Genomic DNA, 18031 nt, shown 5'->3' with positions numbered 1-18031 from the left:
GTTGGGTCATGGACTTACTACATCTTCAACTTTGCTATTATTTTACCAATTTGTACCTTCAGCTGCCGTGTTATTTTATATCCTTGCTGACTACTTGATATTTTCAAACTTAATTTTTGCTAATCCAACGAGTGGGTAATGACATCTCCCTGTTGTTTTAATTTGTGTTTCCTTAATTACTAGTGAACTTGAATATCACTGTGTGTGTTTATTGGCAATTCGTGTGTCCTCCCCTGAATATCCTTGTTGATTTTTTTATTGGTTTATTTTTTCATTGATTTATAGATGATCTTCATATATTTTGGATGCTGTTTCTTGGTGTATTCATTAAAAATGTATTCTCCCAATTGGTAGATTTTCTTGTCATTCTGTCTGTTGATAAATGCATGAAGATCAGTCTGTAATCAGTCTATAATCTTAGTAGTCAAATTTATTTGGCTTTTCCTTAAGGTTTTGTGGGTTTGTGTGTGTGTGTGTGTGTTTTCTCATTTTAAAAAATTCTTTCAAGCCCAAGATTATAAATACATTTTCCTGTATTTTCTTCTAAGCATTTTACCGTTTTGTCTATCATATTTAAATATTATTATATGTTCAAGTGATTCTTTGTTATATTGTTGGGTAGAGATCTACTTTTCTTTTTTTCTTTTCTTTCTTTTGGTAAGGATAACCACTTGTCCCTGAACCACTTATTTAACAGTGTGTCCTTTACTCACTGATTTTTAATGCTATTATATGTTAAGTTTCCCTCTGTGCATGGGTCTGTTGTTCATTTGGCTTTCTTCCAGCACCTGCAATCCACCTGTTCTTTGCCTGTTATAGTTTACAACCTACTTTTCTTGCTTGAGGCCCTTCTTTAGATTTTAACCCAGTTCTATTACACTGTTGTGGATTTGGGTAATACGATTTTAATTATTTTTCACCATTTTTATTTCTATCATGACCTGTCTTATCTAATTACCTAGAATGCATTTCTGTTTTTTCATATTATCTCCCTTTGTTGATGATTTTTCTTTAGAAAGGATCCATCATTCTATTTATTGATAGAAGTATTAGAATTGAAAGTTCAATGGAAAATATGTTGTAATCTTTGATTTTAAGATGCAAAAGTCAAACCTCCCAGTACATATCTTAAAAATAAATTAAGAATAACCTGCTTTTTCTAAATGGCTAGTAGAGTGCTTTGTTTAGTACCTTAGAAAACAATGTTTTTTGGGCAATTTGATTCTGTATAAGTAGACAGTATATTATACTTTGCTTGAAATTCATTATCAGTCTTATTATGCTGTTCTTAACTAATCTTCTTTATTTTTTCAGATAATTGGAATCCATTTTCATATCCATATAAAAAAATGGATTTTGGAAAATGGGAGCTGTATATCCCACCAAAGCAGAATAGATCAGTTGTAATACCTCATGGATCCAAATTAAAGGTACTTTTCCTCCCTCCTGTTTTTATTTGAACTTACCATTTTCTTTTTGTTTTGTTTGCAAAGTTGGATTTAAAATATTGAAATGTAAACTGATGCATGATAATTATGGGAAAAACTGTGAATTTTCAAATAGAGGAAAATTTAAGAGAAGTCATCAATAATTTGAAATGTGTCAGATTAGAACTGTCTGGTTGATAAGGTACCACACTTACTAGTTGTATTATCAAATTTGGAAACCTTGTATGAGGAGTGATTGAGTAAGCGCTAAAGTTTAGCCCAGGAACCAGAAAATTTGATTTAAAAAAAAAAAAAGGAACCTGTCTTCAAATCAGCAAATGTGGAGAGAAGTTTTATCTGTAAGGACAGACTTGATATAATGGATTTTGTGATGAGCCACATGAACGTGGGAGGCAGTACTGTGTTGGAGACCCATGCCTTGTGGGGACATGATTTTTCTGATCTCTTTCTGGTCTTTGACATCAGGGCTCTATTTCTCCTGTTCTCCTGCCTTGAGGCCCCTTGGATTAGCCTAGGGGCCTGCCTGTCCTCTACATTCCCTCTGCGTTGGCTGACCCTGAAGTTCTGCATTCAGGGTGTGCAGAGCCGACACAGCTGCCCTTTCCTGTCTCCCGAAGGGAAGCTTGTAAAGGATGAGACCCAAAGTCTGGGTTATAGATTTCAGATTTGATTATATAAGAGGCTATCTAAATCCTTAAAGATTCACTTGAGTTTAGCCCCTCCTCATATAGTTATATAATGTTTCCATGTCCCTTTCAGTTCTTTCCCTTCCTTGGACATGTGATAGCATTCATAGCATTTATCACAATAAATCCTCTGACTAAATTATTATTTTTATTGGCATTTTTTAGTTAATAATATTAACCAGAGGTACTTAAAATTTACTTAAAATCACAATACACTGTGTGTTTGTTCTGCAGGGTTTTTTGTTTGTTTGTTTGTTTGTTTGTTTGTTTGTTTACAAATAATGAAATTATAAGTGTATCTGAAAATTCCTGAAATATTGCCACTCCTCATATAGTTACCAGAAGAGCATATTGTCTGGAATAAAGAGACATTTTAACCTGGGATGGCAGCCAAGATTCTTCTTAATCTATAGTGAAAAGGAGAAAAAGTAGCTACAGTATACAATAAGAGGGATTTAAATTTAATATAAATAATCCCTTTTCCAAGTCAATATAAGCTCCACAAGAGCAGGGGCCTTTGCTGTCGTTTGCTAATACTGTATATTCTTAATTCTTAGAAGTGCACCTGGCACAGAGGAGGCACTGAAGAAATATTTATTGAATGTTGAAGCCATTTTTATGCTCAATGTTTGAAGGAATAAACCAAGGAGCTTGATTTTTCTAAGGTCTATAGGAAACTGAGGCAAGGCAACTGTTATAGTACTGGTTTCACTGTTGCTTTAAGTCTTATGGCCATTTATTTTGTTTTTAAGAACTGAATTTGCTAATTTTTGAAGTGCTGCAGAAACTTTTTTGTCTTAAATTAGTTCCGACACCTTACTTACTCTTTACTTTAAATGGTAAATGAATTTTTGTTTTGCAGTTTTTTAAATTGGAGTCTAGTTGATTTACAATGTTATATTCATTTCAGTTGTACAACATAGTGATTCAGTATTTTTATAGCTTATATTCTACTTAATGTTATTATGAAACAATAGCTGTATTTCCCTTGCTGTCCCGTGTATCCTTGCTGCTTGTCTATTTTACGCTTACTGGTTTATCTCTCAATTTCATACTCCTACCTCCTCCCTTCCCACCCTCCCCACTGGTAACCTGTAAGTTTTTTTTCTATATCTGTGATTCTGTTTCTGTTTTGTTATTATACAGTGAATGAACTAGTTTTTACATGTTGTTTGGGAAAAGTGGATTACTAAGAATGGATGATTATTGATACATACAGAGAATAATGATAGGCATTTGCCTTTTCCATCCAACTCCAAATCTGTTATACTTTCTGCCATGGTCTGAATGTTGTTCCCCCAGAAAATCATGTGTTGAAATCCTTATTCCTGATGTGGTGGTACCAGTGTGTGAGGCTTTGGGAGATGCTTAAGTCATGAGGGTGTAGCCCTCAGAATAGGATCAGTGCCCTCATAAAAGAGGCTTCAGAGAGATCCCTGCCGCCTTCCATCATATGAAGGTACAGCGAAAAGTCTGCAGCCTGGGGGGGCCCTAGCCAGGCCATGCTGGCAACTGATCTCAAACTTCCAGCCTCCAGAACTGTGAGAAATCAATTCCAGTTGTTTGTAAGTCACTCAGTCCCTGGTATTTTGTTATAGCAGCCCAAACGGACTGAGATGCTTTTGACTCTAAGCTATGTACTGTACTATGCTTTCTTTCATAAATTTATGTGACCTGGATGAAATGAAATAATCAGAAAAATTTAAAAAGCATCTTTAACCTTTTTCCTTAGCTTTAAAAATCTGTATCTAATGGTAAGTAAACACTCAACAAATACCAAGTAAACTGTTGTATAATCAATCTTTCTTCATTATTATTCTCTAAAATTTGTAGTGAAGATAGATTAACTTGAAATTTAGGCCTAAAATATTATTCATAGTATTTAGAAGTTTTGCATTTTGAAGAAATGTTTAGATGCTATTATAATGTCAGTATGGTGATATAATTAGTTTTTTTATTTATGGGAAATGTATCAGATTCTCTTTTGGGGGTGGGGTTAAATTCTCCATAAAAATTCAACTAACTTGAGGTTTTTGGTCTTTCAGTTTGAAACTGTCCCTAGGTAGTTTATCTTGGTAATTAAAAATCTTGTTTTAAATTGAACTTAAAAATTTATTTCAGTCCACAAGGGATTGACCTTTATAACTCACTTGTGGATGTTTCTCTTATGAATTACCTGGTAACCTTAACGAAAAAGAATTGTTATCTATCATTAAATTAATAGCTTTGTTTTCTATGCAAAACACCTGGTCTTGTTGAACGCTTTGAAAGAAGATACCTAATTGCTTATATGGTCATGTAAATGTCTCCTTTCTATGTTTTTAAATAAGTTTACCAAACAAAATACTTTAAAAATAGAGTAGTATAATAAGGTGAATTAAACATTCAAGGCTATAAAGATATAAGGAAAAAATAGAAAACTGTTCCTGAAGGAAAATGAGATGTATATTACTCATGCCTTTATTCCTTTTTCTTCTGGATACATAGCCAAACTAATTTACGGAAAAGTATTTTTTGTTCATTATTTTAAAATACACACTTTTAATAGCAATTATTTTGAAAAATAACTTCTCAGGTTGTTTCATAGAAATTTAACAAAGTGATTGACGTCCTGTTGTGTGTCAGGTGCTGTCCTTGATCTGTGATGCTTATACTGAATTGTGATATATATGTGGGGGTGTGCGTGCACTTTGAAAACAAAGTGCTGTCCGAGCAGAATACCAGTGAACAGTTTATTCATTCTGTGATGGTAACAGTGGAAATAACAGAAGGGCAGTGACATTCAAGCATGCTTGGTAACATGTTTGTTTAGAAGTTGACCAGAGAGATAGAGGGAAGAAGGACGTTTTAACCTGAGTGAACTGCATGAATAAAAGTGTGTGTATTGATTGAAGTTCCAACAGGAAGCAAATGGCACACTGAAAATAGGACAGTTTGAACTTTTTTTTTCCCCTTCTGAAAGGCTGTTTTCAAAGTTGAACACCCAAGGGATCCATTCTAGATTTCAAAGGAGGGTGGGGTACGGGGACTTAATAGCACCCATATGTTACCTTCCCTTGGCCACAAGGAACATGGGTCAATGACTAGAACCCAGAGGGGTACAGAATCTACCATCTTGAGGGTAGCACTGTTCTTTGATGAGACACAGTTAATTCGTGATAAACTTGCAGGGAAGGAGCCAGAGCCAGAAAGGAAATAAGTGCTCTAGTCTCTCACTCTTCTCCCTTTCTCTGACCCCTTCCTGTGGCTCTACACTGGCCAACCCAATGGGAAGCCAGAATTCTGGGGAATATAGTCCACGTTAGTCGGCCTCCTGGGGCAGAGAGCTGGTGAGAAGTAGATCTGAACTGACTAGTAAGATGTAGCTCAGGAAGTAGTCAAAGACCCCAGGGAAGGAAAAGTGAGAGGTTAGGGAAAGTAAACCTGAAAGATGGGTTGGAGGCAAACTGAAGAATTCCTTTCTTTTCTTCTGATTTTCATTTTTTTCTAATTCATTCCAGTCTATCCATATGACTAGCAATGACAATTCGAATTATCTTTCTTTAGTGTTTAGGATTCTTGTGTACTTTAATTTTTCCTTGCCAAATCAGTAATAAAATGGACTAGAAGAGATATTTCTTGATACCAGATCTGTAACCTTTTCAAAGGATAATATGTTAGTCACCTAAAGGAACCATGACAAAATACCATACTCTGGGTGGCTTAGACAACAGAATTTTTTTTTCTCACAGTTCTGGAGGCTGGAAGTCTGAGATCAGCCAGCATGGTAGGGCTCTGGTGAGAATTCGTTTCCTGGCTTACAGATGACTGCCTTCTTGCTGTGTCCTCATGTGGCACTAATCCTGCCATCAGGCCCCCAGGCTCAAGACCCCATTTAAACCTAATTATCTTCCAAATGCCCCATCTTCAAATACCATCACAGTGAGGGTTAGGGCTTCAACATATGAACTTGGAGGGGGGCACAATTCAGTTCAGAGCAGATCATATTGCTTTCTGAATTATAGTTAGATGTTACACAATTGATTGGTAGAAAAGGGTCATGGAACCTAATACTTACATTTGCAATTTTCTAAGATGAGACATGTGAAGAAAATTAGATTACTTTACATTCATATTTAATTTAATCATCATGGTGACACTGTAAGATGAGTTACTATTATTATATAAATCCATGCTCCTAACAATTATACTATACTGCTGGTCAGGCTAAAGATTTACAGAGGGAATAAAAAAAGGAATACAGAAGAAATAGAACTTAAGCCTTGTCTCAGATTTAACAAATAATTTTATACCATATTTGATTTTGCTTTTTTGTGTGGAGACTATCATCCCTATCTTTCAGGGTGCTGAATATTGAAGGGAACTTCCTTGAAAATAGAAAGCTGATAGGTAGTTTGTGGGAACAGTTTGGGTTGTAGAAGGTAAGAGATCAGATTGATTATGTAAAGTGAAATTAATTATTGAGAGCTAGAATGAGATTGCTAGGAAGAAAGATGTCATTGGGCAGGGTTGTGGCATGTTGAAAAATTAGTATCTAAATATTTGCTTCCGGAGGTTAATCTTGTAAGCGCTTTGTCCTTTATTTCTGGAATATTTTCTTGTGTTATTTCTTTACCAGTTTTCTTCCCTCCATATTTTTTGTTCACTGTTTCAGGAAATTCTAATATTTGGATATTGAATCTCCTAGACCGTCTTGTCTTTGTGTCAAGTTGCCCACCTTTGTGACTTTCTGTTCCACTTTGAGAAGTTACTTATCTTCTAACTGCTTTTATTTTAATAATCACATTAAGACCATTTCTAATGACATGCCTTTGTTCTTTACCTTTTTCATAGATTCTGTCATTGTTAAATGCCCAAAGATACTTTTATCTTTTAAAAAATACTATAGATGTTTTTTCCCCCTAAGTTTTCTTCTTCCCTACCGCTTCACTGTTTCTTTCAGATTTCTTTTCCTGTGTTTTTATAGTCTTTTGTCTTTCGCATTGCAGGCTGTCTTGAAATGCCTGGTGATTCATGGTTAATCATATTTTAGAATGAGTTAGGAAAAGGCAATTGATCATTCTGTTCCTGGTGAGCTTTGTTCCTGGTGGTCTTCACTGTCTGGTAGTCAGAACATGAGCCAACCTTTATATTGATGGCAGTCATTGGAAGTTTTTCTCCAGGATCATTCATTTTTTTCCAGATATACATCTTCCACTCTCATACAAGGGGTGGGAGGAAGGGCAGGGGGTTGAGGAGTTTGTATGTGGCTACTGGCATCCATGGATAATGACAAGGAAAGTAGATAAAGGTCCCAACTTTGAGTAAGACATCAAGTCTCCCACTTTCTGCCCTTGCCATTTGCTGTGCTTGTTGTCTCTGCGTTGCGAGCCCACGTAGTTCAGTGAACCTCTTACCTCCTATTTGAGGGGTGAGAGGTGGCATTTTGGAGGGATATACATTTATCTGTATGGGTTAAAGAGAAGGCTCTGCTCAAGAGCCTACAGTCCTTGTGCTTCACATTGCATTTTACCTTCTTCCATGTTACTAGGTGCCTCCAGATGCCCAGTCTTCTAGGGGTTCTGTGAAGCAGACTGACCAGCTCTCTTTAGGTTCTTCCTCTGCCATCCATATTTTAACCTTTGCCTGTCTACTTAGTTCCTTACCCCTCCAACTACTTTCTACATTCCAAAAATTTGTGGAAATTTCCATTTTCTAGCTACCTCCTTTTCTGTCCTTCTCTGTTAATACTTTTTTGCATTGCTTTGCTATTATTTATTTCAACAGAAATTTGGTAGGTTTGTCCTCTTTTAATTCCTACTTCTTAAGCACCCTTATTTAAATGAAAGAAGGAAAAAGTACATCTACTACATAGAAGAATATTTTATAATTCTGGAGCCTCAATTGGGTATTACATTCTGTCATACACCATGATTATAAAATTTTGGTCAGACTGATTATTTCTTGCTTGTTATGTCTTTACATATTATTGTATGTGATAAAGATTTTCTTCTCTATGTCCCACAGAAAATCCTTTACTCACTTCAATTGTTACCTGGTTCAACTTAATCAACCTTTAAGAACCTGAAACATCTAATTGTGGGAGAATGTGTAGTTAGAATTAGGTGCACTTTCCCTTACCACAGAGCTTATAATTCTTTGTGTTTTCAAAATACAACATGAATGTTAATAAACCTAAATAATATGCTAGGAAAGTGGTTTTCCTCTGTAGATGAGAATAAAGGCTCATTGATTGGCTAATTGATTCATTTTTCTGTTCTTTTTTTTTTTCTGAAGCTCTCTAGAATGTTGATAGGAAACACAAAATAAATGTAAATTTCCAAAGCAATCTGTTTTGCTAATCTATAACATAACTCTATTTACCTAGAGGGCAAGTGAGGTAGAAAGTGGAAATACTTCCTTCTATTTTGAGCTTGCTTCACATTAATTTCTTTATCAAATTTTGCTCTTCTTTCTTAATATCTTAGCTCACACATATTTAGTTTTATATTTTCTGCACTTGACGTATTACACTGTCTTCCCTGGATGTACGTGAAGAAATAAAAGATAAAATGCCCGCACTTTGAATTTATTGTCCACCTGGAGAAAACTCACCATAAACAAATGAGTCCCTTGAGCATTCTGTGGCTGGTGATACAGTAGAAAAGACGCTTATTTTTTTAAGAAGATTGTAACAGAAGAATAAGACTGAATAAATAGAATATGTGGCTGTTTCCTTTTTTTTTAATTTGTTAGTTTTCTTCATTTTTGCCTAAATACCAATGGGGCCAAGAAAGAACCCAAGAAAGCAGATAACAGAGAGGACGAGAATTAGAGATAGATTCTTAGGGAACTGGGAAGATGGAAAAGAACAAAGGTCACAGGTGGATTAGTTAGGGAATGATTATAGGAAGAAATATATTTTAAGTCTGGTCTTGAAGGAGTTAATAGACGTAGATCAATGAATAGGTTGTCAGGGGTCAATTAGAGAATAAAAGAATATAAAGCCAAGCAGGACTGTACAGGAATTAACCAAGTCTGTGTGGGAGGCAATGGTCAGTTTGGCTCATACTGACTTACGAAGATAACAACTGTATAAGGAGACTAAATGAAATAGTGAATCTATTTTAGGAAATTTTACTCTCAAAGCGTGCAGGGTAATACAATTGCTAAATTTTGACAGCAATCCTTGTTTTCTTTTTCTTAAATCCTGCGTTTCTTACTTAAAAAAAAAAGTAATTTTTAATAATGAACAATTTATTCTTTAACTCGTGTTTTTTGTTTGTTTGTTTTCCTTAGGATTTTGACCCTTAATGATCTCATTTTTTTCTCACAAATGTTCATACTCTCTCTTCTAGAGCATATAAAAGTGCTAAGTATCTCATTTTCAATTAAAAAAAAGAAGATAGCCACCATTAATGAACCCTGAATGTTCTCTCTTCTTCTTTTATGTTGTAAAGATTCCTAGAAAGAACTTTACTATCACGTACGTCTGTTCTTTCTATATCCTCATTTCCCTTTCACTGGTTTCCATCCTCTCCTACTCTGATTTAATAACAAAAAATAAAATAAAGTAGTAAAAATAACTGGATGATGGTAGTTTAAATTTGAGACCTATGAATGAAGCAATATAAATCTCATTTCCCATTATGAATCATTTGAACTACATAGTCACATAGTATTTCATATAGATTTATGGATGAGTTCCACTGTGTCATGGCCTATGATAGGATCTCAATGTTCTGCAGTTCCTGAGTGATCATTTCTAGTTATGCCATGGATAGGTATATTCCTTTGCTATGTGCCACCTGCCAACTCAAAACTTGTCACAAGTTACTGTTTTTTGCAGCTTACTTGTTAACACGTTCTTTTCCTGAGGCACATCCTGTAGAAATTCTTTTAGTGATGACTTGAGATCTTATATACTTGTCTAGGATTAAAGTGTATTTGTTATATAGATCTAGTTTTGTCTTATATCCAGTGTTACTGATAAAAATCCTGATAATTTGATTTTTATTCCTATGCAAGTAATCAGTTTTTTCTCCTGGTAGTCACTTGGATTTCTACTTTATCCTTGATGTTCTAAAATTTTCACTATCCTCTGCCTTAATACGGAATTACATTACTTATTCTTTTCTTGAAACAATCTTATCCTTATAACTCATCTTTTGGGTTCTTATTTCTTTCTTCAGTCCATTTTCATATTATAGCCATATCCATCATTCTAAAATTTGAAATCTGCTCATGTTTATCTTTCTATTTTAAAACCTTTGTGATAAACTCTCCCCAACCATATTTGATTATAACCAGGGTTTTCAAACTGTGTGACAAGGGCTGACCAGATCAGTTTTCAGATTCCCCAGCACTCACCTGCAATAAGGAGATTCCTTTTGTGTTTTATAGTTGGGCTCCCATGTATGACTATGTCTAAGTAATGATTTATCTGTTTTAAAAGAATTGAACAAGACTGGCCTCTATGATGAATTCCATGCTCCTTAGCTTGCCATGCAAAACCCTCCATGCCCTGGCCTTTGGGTTCCTCTCTAGCTTTGTCTTTATTCTTATTTCAGTCTGTTTGGGCTGCTATAATAAATACTACAGACTGAGTGCCTTAAAAGTGACAGAAATGTATTTCTGCCAGATCTGGAGGCTAGAAGTGTGAGGTCAGGGTGTCAGCATGGTAGAGTTCTAGTAGTGAGGGGGGCTCTTTTCCAGGTTATAGACTGCCATCTTCTCATTGGTAATGTCTCTTCAAGTGGCAGAGGACAGAGAGAGGAAGCAAGCTCTCTTATAAGGGCACTAATCCCATTCATGAGGGCCCCACCCTTTTGACCTCATCTATGCTAATTACCTCCCATAGACCCCACCTCCTAAAACCATTACACTTGGGGGTTGGGTTTCAGCATATACGTTTTGGGGGACACACACATTCAGTCCATAACAATAAGATTTAACATCCACACTGAATTACTTGCTGTTGCTTAAATGTTATTCTGGTCATATCTCTACAAATGCAAAGACAGCGTCCCTTTTACAGGGAAGGGCTTTCCCCAGTTTTAGCAATCTGACAAACTCCTAATCTTTGATACAGTGTTTATGTGCCATTTATTTTTGGTGAAGTTTTTCATAATACTAAACTCCACTTTTCACTTACCGGTTACCCCTTCTGCCACAAGCCTCTCTAGGGCCTGTTTCCACCGTACTCACTGTGATGACATGTACTTTAAAGATTGTGAACTTTTTGAGGAGAGGGTCAGTATCTTGGTCATCTTTCTGTCTCTGGAACCTCGTAATGTCTGATTCATAGAAACTATTAAACATGTTTATTGACTGCGTGGATGAAAAGTTAGAGATCATCAGGTGAGTGCATTTGCCACTCCTGGAAATATTTTTGCATATGCATGTTCTACAGAAAGTGAAAGAAATTTATAAAGTGTGTTTAGTCATTTTAAATTTTCTTCGAGCTTAAGCATCTTCGACCTATAGAATTGCTATGTTTAGGAGGAATCCTGTTGGTATCAGGGTTAAAAACAGACAAAATAAACAAATATTGGTCTGGAAATCACAATTTGTTTTAATTAGTCTTTAGCATTTTCTGTGTTACTTTTAAAACAAAGATTTCTGTGAGTCACTGTTTAGAGAACCTAATATTAGAAAAGAGTTTGCCTTTCTCCTGAAGATACAAAATACTTATTTTTGTCTCATGGTTCCCCCTTTTCTCTTGTCTGTCAGAAAACTTAAAATTAAGTGAATTGTACACTGGTGATAACCGTCCATCTCCAGAGTCTGGTAACATTATCTCGCCTCCCTGCCCTCCAGCCCTTCTCTCTTCTGACCGTTTTCATTGTAATTGCTGATTTTTTTCTTCTCATTTTATTTTTAAATATTACATTACATTTTAAAAACTGCAAGCTGTTTTTTTTTTCTTTTTGGGGAAGTAAGAAGAATATAAATCAGATGTATGTAAATCTGTGAATAAGGACAGGGAATCATTTCAAGTCAGGACCCAGAACTGGTTTAATATTTCTTTAAATCATCTGTGAATAAATGGGTGATGCCTCATTCATTTTTCTTGTAGTTCAGAACCAATTAGTTAGGAGGCTATAAAATGGATTTACTATGGGATGTGCCAGGGGTCACAGTGTTTAGGCGTTTAGATGAGTACTGTAGAGAGAGAAAAGACCAACTGTGAGATGATGTTACTCTTGCCCCAAATAAATAATTAGATGTTATTTTCTCTGGGTGAAGCACATATCATCTCTGTTTTAGACTTTTTCCTCATGGAAAACTTTCTCTCAACTTTGAAGGATGTTTACTTTTGACACAATGAAATAGAAATCTGAGATGTCTGTTTTATTGAAGGTACAATAAATTATAGTGAAAGAAAAATTAGTTCATTTGTCTCTCTTACGTATGTAGGTGAAAACATATTACAGCTTGCGTATGTTAAGCCTGATTTCGAAGTTTTCCAAGGCAAGGCCCAGGATCATGAACTGCTCAGATGACATAGTTTTGTTTTCCTTTTTCATTTCAGCTAAAGCCCTGCAGAGAGTAGGAGGTTGTCGGCGAGATATCAGCGGCAGGGTAGGGATTGCTTTTCTGAAGTCATTATGAATTAATAGCTAATGGGTAGCTTTCTTTGATAGCTCGTTTATAATTGAGTGCAGATAGATGAAAATCAAACACAAAGGAACTCAATTTTATCATTAATTTTGACTTTGTTTAACAGATGATTTCTGGGCACCACAGCAGCCTTCCTAATTTGTCTGTGTATGAGAAGAAACTAATCATACACAGCTCAGAGAACAAATAACATAGTTTTCCCAAAAAGGTCACCTTCAGAGACAAGCACAAGCAAAAATCAAACTCACAAACCTGTTGATTTCTTCCATCTCTCATGTTTTATTTTCCTGTTTTCCTTCTTTTTAAAACGTAGTATGTTAAATAATTATTTCGTAATTCAAAATATGCAGTAATTGACTATCCAGAAATATATAGCCCAAATTAGGCTATAAATATAATCAGGTTTGTTCCTTTTAAAAAGGCTTCCTTTCTTTTATTTATCAGTTAGCACTTACTATACACCAGTTACTATTTTAAATACTTTATGAATATTAGTTTATTTAGCCCTTATACCAGCCCTATCAGGAAGGTCTTATTATCATCATTCCCATATTTTCAGATGAGGAACTGAGGCACAGAAAAATTACATAACTGGCTCCAAGTCACATAGCTGGCTGATAGCTGGCAGAGATGGGATTCAAATCCAGGAAGTCTGACTATAGAGGTTGTGTTCTTAACATAACATTATGTTACACTGCTATAATTTATTAGTTTAATTATAGTTCCTGTGACTTCTTGATAACTATGTTTAAAAACACTACCAAGCATAGCCTTTGGCTAAAGTGATAAACCTTTGCAAATCCTAATATTTTTTTTAGAGTACATGTTTTCCTGTGAGCAAGTGGCAATGACAGTAAAACATTTGGGAGAACACAGAAGACAATCTGACATTTTTAATTATTAGAAATATTCAGTAGAACATATACTATACATAATATAGTTATTTAAGTATATACAGACACATTTGTACACACATGCACACACATGTATATTATATGTATATATTTCTAGTAGGTATTTTATAGAATCATAACTAGACATCATGACATCAGTGGGAGGGTAGCTTACAGTGAGGATCCTCAAAGGAGACTGCACACAGATTGACACAGTTTGATTTCATGATAATGCTAGTCATTATGTATGTATGTATGTACACATGCATAATTGTAGTTAGTTTTATAGTTATAGACGCCAGAACATGACAAGGCAAGATGGATTTTACTTTTTAAATCTAGACTGGTCCCTATGCCTCATGTGAAAACACGTCTATGTTTTACCTCTCTGGCCAGACTAGTCAGTCTGGGGGCTGCTCTGAAAGGGCAAGGTTCAGAAAGTGAGGTCCTGGTGGCTCAGTGAGACCAATGCATGGTATCTGGAAGGAGATCAGTAACGTTACAGAATTAAAGAAGTAACAGACTAAAAGTATCCACAGAGAAAAGCTGAGGATAGGGGATGAAAGAAACCCAATTGCTTGTAAAGCTTGTGTGGCTGGACTGAGGATGGATGGATGAGTCAGAAACGAATGTGGTTAAGAAAACCAAATGAGGTGTGAGTGAGCCAGATGAAGCGAATGTTCCATCATGCTAGTCCCTATATTTGGATTATAATGTGTTTTGCTGGCCCAGGACCACAGTTGGTTGACTTTGCATGTTTATTACTCTTTATTAAGGTTGTTTATGTCTCAGTCATCTAATCAGGTAAAATATTGGTGATTTTACTTTGTCAAAGATCAAAATAACAGTGTCTTAATTGAGAGAGGTGATTTGTTTCTGTCTGAAGTAAAAATCCGGGTCAGTAGGTATTCGGTGGATAAACTGCTTCTCCTATATGTGTATGTTCAGACCAGGTCCCTTACATCCCACTGGTCTTCTGCCTCCAAGTGTGTTATCCACACGATAGGCAATACTCACCATTTCTCTGTGTTTCCTTCAGGAAGAGAAAAACAAGGTCAAGGCATTCTCTTTTAAGGATGTAAACATATCATTTCTGTATGCATCCTTTTGTCCAGATCATTGTTACATTGACCATCCTAGCTGCAAGGAATGTTGGGAAATGTGGTTTTACCTTCGGGACCATTTGTCCAGCTAAAATTCATCAGGTTCTGTTTTATTTAAAGGAAAAATAGAGGGTTGACTGCCATTGCCATTTAAAAGGAACTTTTTAAGGAAATGGAAGAATTAACCTTGTGCTAGAAATGTTCTTTTTTTATACTTACCTGATCAACTGTAAATAATATATCCTTTTTTCTATGCTATAGAAACACATAGTTTTAAAACTTTTCTGAGTTAATTCATTATAACTTAGCAAAAGTGTAGTGTTCTTAATTCTAAAAAAAATTTGGAGGATATGACTGATATTATTAGTAATACACACTCAAGGATATAGCTAGTATTATTAATAGTGTGAAATCATAATGGCGTGCTTTAGATCACTGCAAACAACAACATTAAACAAATAAAATGAAAGTAAAATCCTAAAGCAGTCTGGAATTTATTAGATATTATGTGAGGCTTAGAATTGTGCCACATTTTGAAGGATGTCCAAATTATCATGAAATGCCAGTCTTACTTTTAATGCTATTTTTAGTTTGACAACAATTTCTGCATAAAATAAGAGTAGGATTTTAATGAAAACACTGCGTGTAAATACAGCAGTGTGGGATGTAAAAGCATACTAAGCAGAATCTGCAACTGACAGCAGCCGGGCTCTAACCTGATTTTCTTGAATAGCAAAATTGAGCATGTAGACCTACCGCTTCTGGTGACAGAGAATTCATAGGACAGCTGGATGGGCACAGTTGAGATACCTAAAATTTAACGTGGGGTTCAAGAAGAATGACTTCCCTTCTCTTCATAACAAAGCTAAATAGATATCGGCTCTAATTTTTTTGTGTGTTGGTGGTGAGCATTTTTTAATGCACATATTTAAATCTTCACTTTTCAAAAAAAAAAAATTAAGTTCTATAGGAAGATCAGATAAGAAGGAAAGGGTGTGAGCCAGCATTTATCTGTAAAGTTATAGTAATAAATGAAAGTGATTTTTAAACTGTTTCTCATAGTATTGGAAGAGCTTTAGACAGAAGATTACTCTTTGAAACTGGTAAGTTGGTTAAACATTTTTAAGCACAACCATCAGTAAACTTTCTCGCTCTAGGGATCTTGCCCTGCTCCCAGCTCAGTGTCACCAAGTTGCATGGCCTTCAGGCCATACACTGTGGTGAACATCCTATAGATATTGCCTTTATTCATAAAGTCTCCCTTCCCACATCTGTGCTGTTGATTTGCATGTCTAAAAAATCCGGTGTGTCAGTACCAAAGCACTGATTCTCAAACTTCACCTTGTAACAGGAACACCTGGCAGCCTTGTTAAAAGACACGGCCCAGGGTGTCTGATGAGCTTGCCAAGTTGAATTTCCACAAGTTCCCAGATACTACCAGTGTTACTGGGGCAGGGACCACACTCTGAGAACTGTTCAAAGAACTCTGCTGTTGCTTAGTATGTACTGTTAGTTGACAATGCTTTAAAAAACAGAGCTGTGTCCTCCAATCTTGTTTTTTTTTTTCTTTTCTTTCATTGTTTTGTTTTGTTTTGAATTTGTAAATCTTGTGGTCCCTTGCAAATACATGTTGGCTTTATTTTGATCAGTTTTATACAACTGTTTTAATTCTAACGAGGAAGAGTATGGGCCAGGTTGAAGAAACAGGAGCTTGAGCAAGATACTATGTTTTATTTTGTTGGGTAGAGAAATAAACTCAGACCAGGAAAACACTTGAATGCCTTTAAAATTTTTCCTCTCACTACCCAAAGTGTGCTATTTTAGTTTACTTCCCACATCAAATAACCCTATTCAGTGAAACTTACACCATCAGAGTTGCAGAGTTCTTTAAAGTCATGGAGACCTTCCTCAGCCCCTCTCCCCCAAAACAAGATTAGGATACATGAATTCATGTAGTCACTTTTATCAAGTCAGTTCTAGGAGTCCTGCTACAGCCGTTTTCTTAAAGGCAAAGCATTGGAGTAGAAGTTGGTGTCAATGTTCACTAATTTTAGAGTCCACCTACTGTCTTGTTAGCTGTATATCATGAAAAATTATTTTGTGTAGTGAATTAGATAAAAAAGACTTTGGAATATGTAAGTTCATTATATGTCATTTATGGCTTTCACAAGTTACATAACTGAGCCTTTTGACTACCCCCCAGTTTGTATTTAAAAATTTCTAATAGGTTTCAAAAAATAGTACCTATGTAGATTTCAATTTGCTGATTTTTCATATCCATAATAAATAATATAGTGATTATTTTTATTTTCTCCAGGTACATATTTCATAATTTAAATGTTTGTTCTCTCGTAATACAATTGATAGAACAAATCATTTCCTTGGAGTGTACTGCCCAATGACATTCAGTGCAGTACCATGTCACAACTGAGTATCTAATACGTAGTTGATACCATGTGACATTACTCCTGTGCACTCTGCCTATTATTTGGCTTTGACATTATATTGGTGCCAATACTACCTGCATTTCAGGGGATACGTATCTCCATGTTCTCTTGAGTGGTGGTAATAGTGTGATTTATACAAGCATGGACTCCAGCCAGACTGCCTTTGTTCACTTGCCCTTTCCAATACCTGCTAATGAGGTGAACTTTGGCTAGTCATTCTCTTCCTGTAAACTGGGAATAATAATTGTACTTAACCCATAGAATTGGTGGGAGAGAAAAGGCATTTACCACAGTTCCTGGTACTTAGTAATACTCTATAATCTCAAATATTTTTCTTTTCCATGCATATGCAGAGAGACCATTTTTATTTAGCCTTTAATACTCACATCTTTGTAGACTTTGTGAATACAGGCCAGATATTTTAGAAATTGTATAAAAAGGCAGTATCTGATGAGTCTGAAATCAGCATTAGTTCCCTCCCTACAAAATGCTCTGTTTCCTGAGATTCAGTTGGTGTGTTCATGGGATTACTCCAGCAACGTATGAAAATTCGCAGGAGTGTTTATGGAAACTGTGTGCTTTGCCCAGCACTTATTTATATAAGGAATTTTATGTGCTTTTGAGCACTCATTTTCTTAACTCAAAGTTTACATTTTAGGAATCTTGAAACTATGTATAAAATCTCTATACAACTTTGAAAGAAATCTTAATGAAATGTTATGGGTGAGATCAAGAAGATTGTGAGCCAAAATGAAACTACCACAGTGAAAATGGATAAAGAATCCTTAATGAAGAAAATAACTATTGGAAATGAGAAAAGCTAGTTCTTCTGAGACTAATCAAATACAGGGA

The 18031-nt window shown here is 35.5% G+C and overlaps 1 protein-coding gene across 2 annotated transcripts in view; it reads left to right on the top strand.

The window, feature by feature from the left end:
- GBE1 (1,4-alpha-glucan branching enzyme 1) overlaps positions 1–18031 on the top strand; it is a 243448-nt gene that overhangs the window by 80896 nt on the left and 144521 nt on the right. For both annotated transcript variants that reach the window (XM_074361438.1, XM_074361439.1), the window contains one exon: positions 1315–1430. In XM_074361438.1, coding sequence (XP_074217539.1) covers positions 1315–1430 — 116 coding nt within the window. The remainder of the gene's footprint in view (positions 1–1314; positions 1431–18031) is intronic.

This window comes from Camelus bactrianus, chromosome 1 (genome assembly GCF_048773025.1).
Source record: "Camelus bactrianus isolate YW-2024 breed Bactrian camel chromosome 1, ASM4877302v1, whole genome shotgun sequence".
Classification (NCBI taxonomy): Eukaryota; Metazoa; Chordata; class Mammalia; order Artiodactyla; family Camelidae; genus Camelus; species Camelus bactrianus.
The sequence above is the reverse complement of the archived record's forward strand: the minus strand, read 5'-3'. Positions and strand labels throughout refer to the sequence as shown.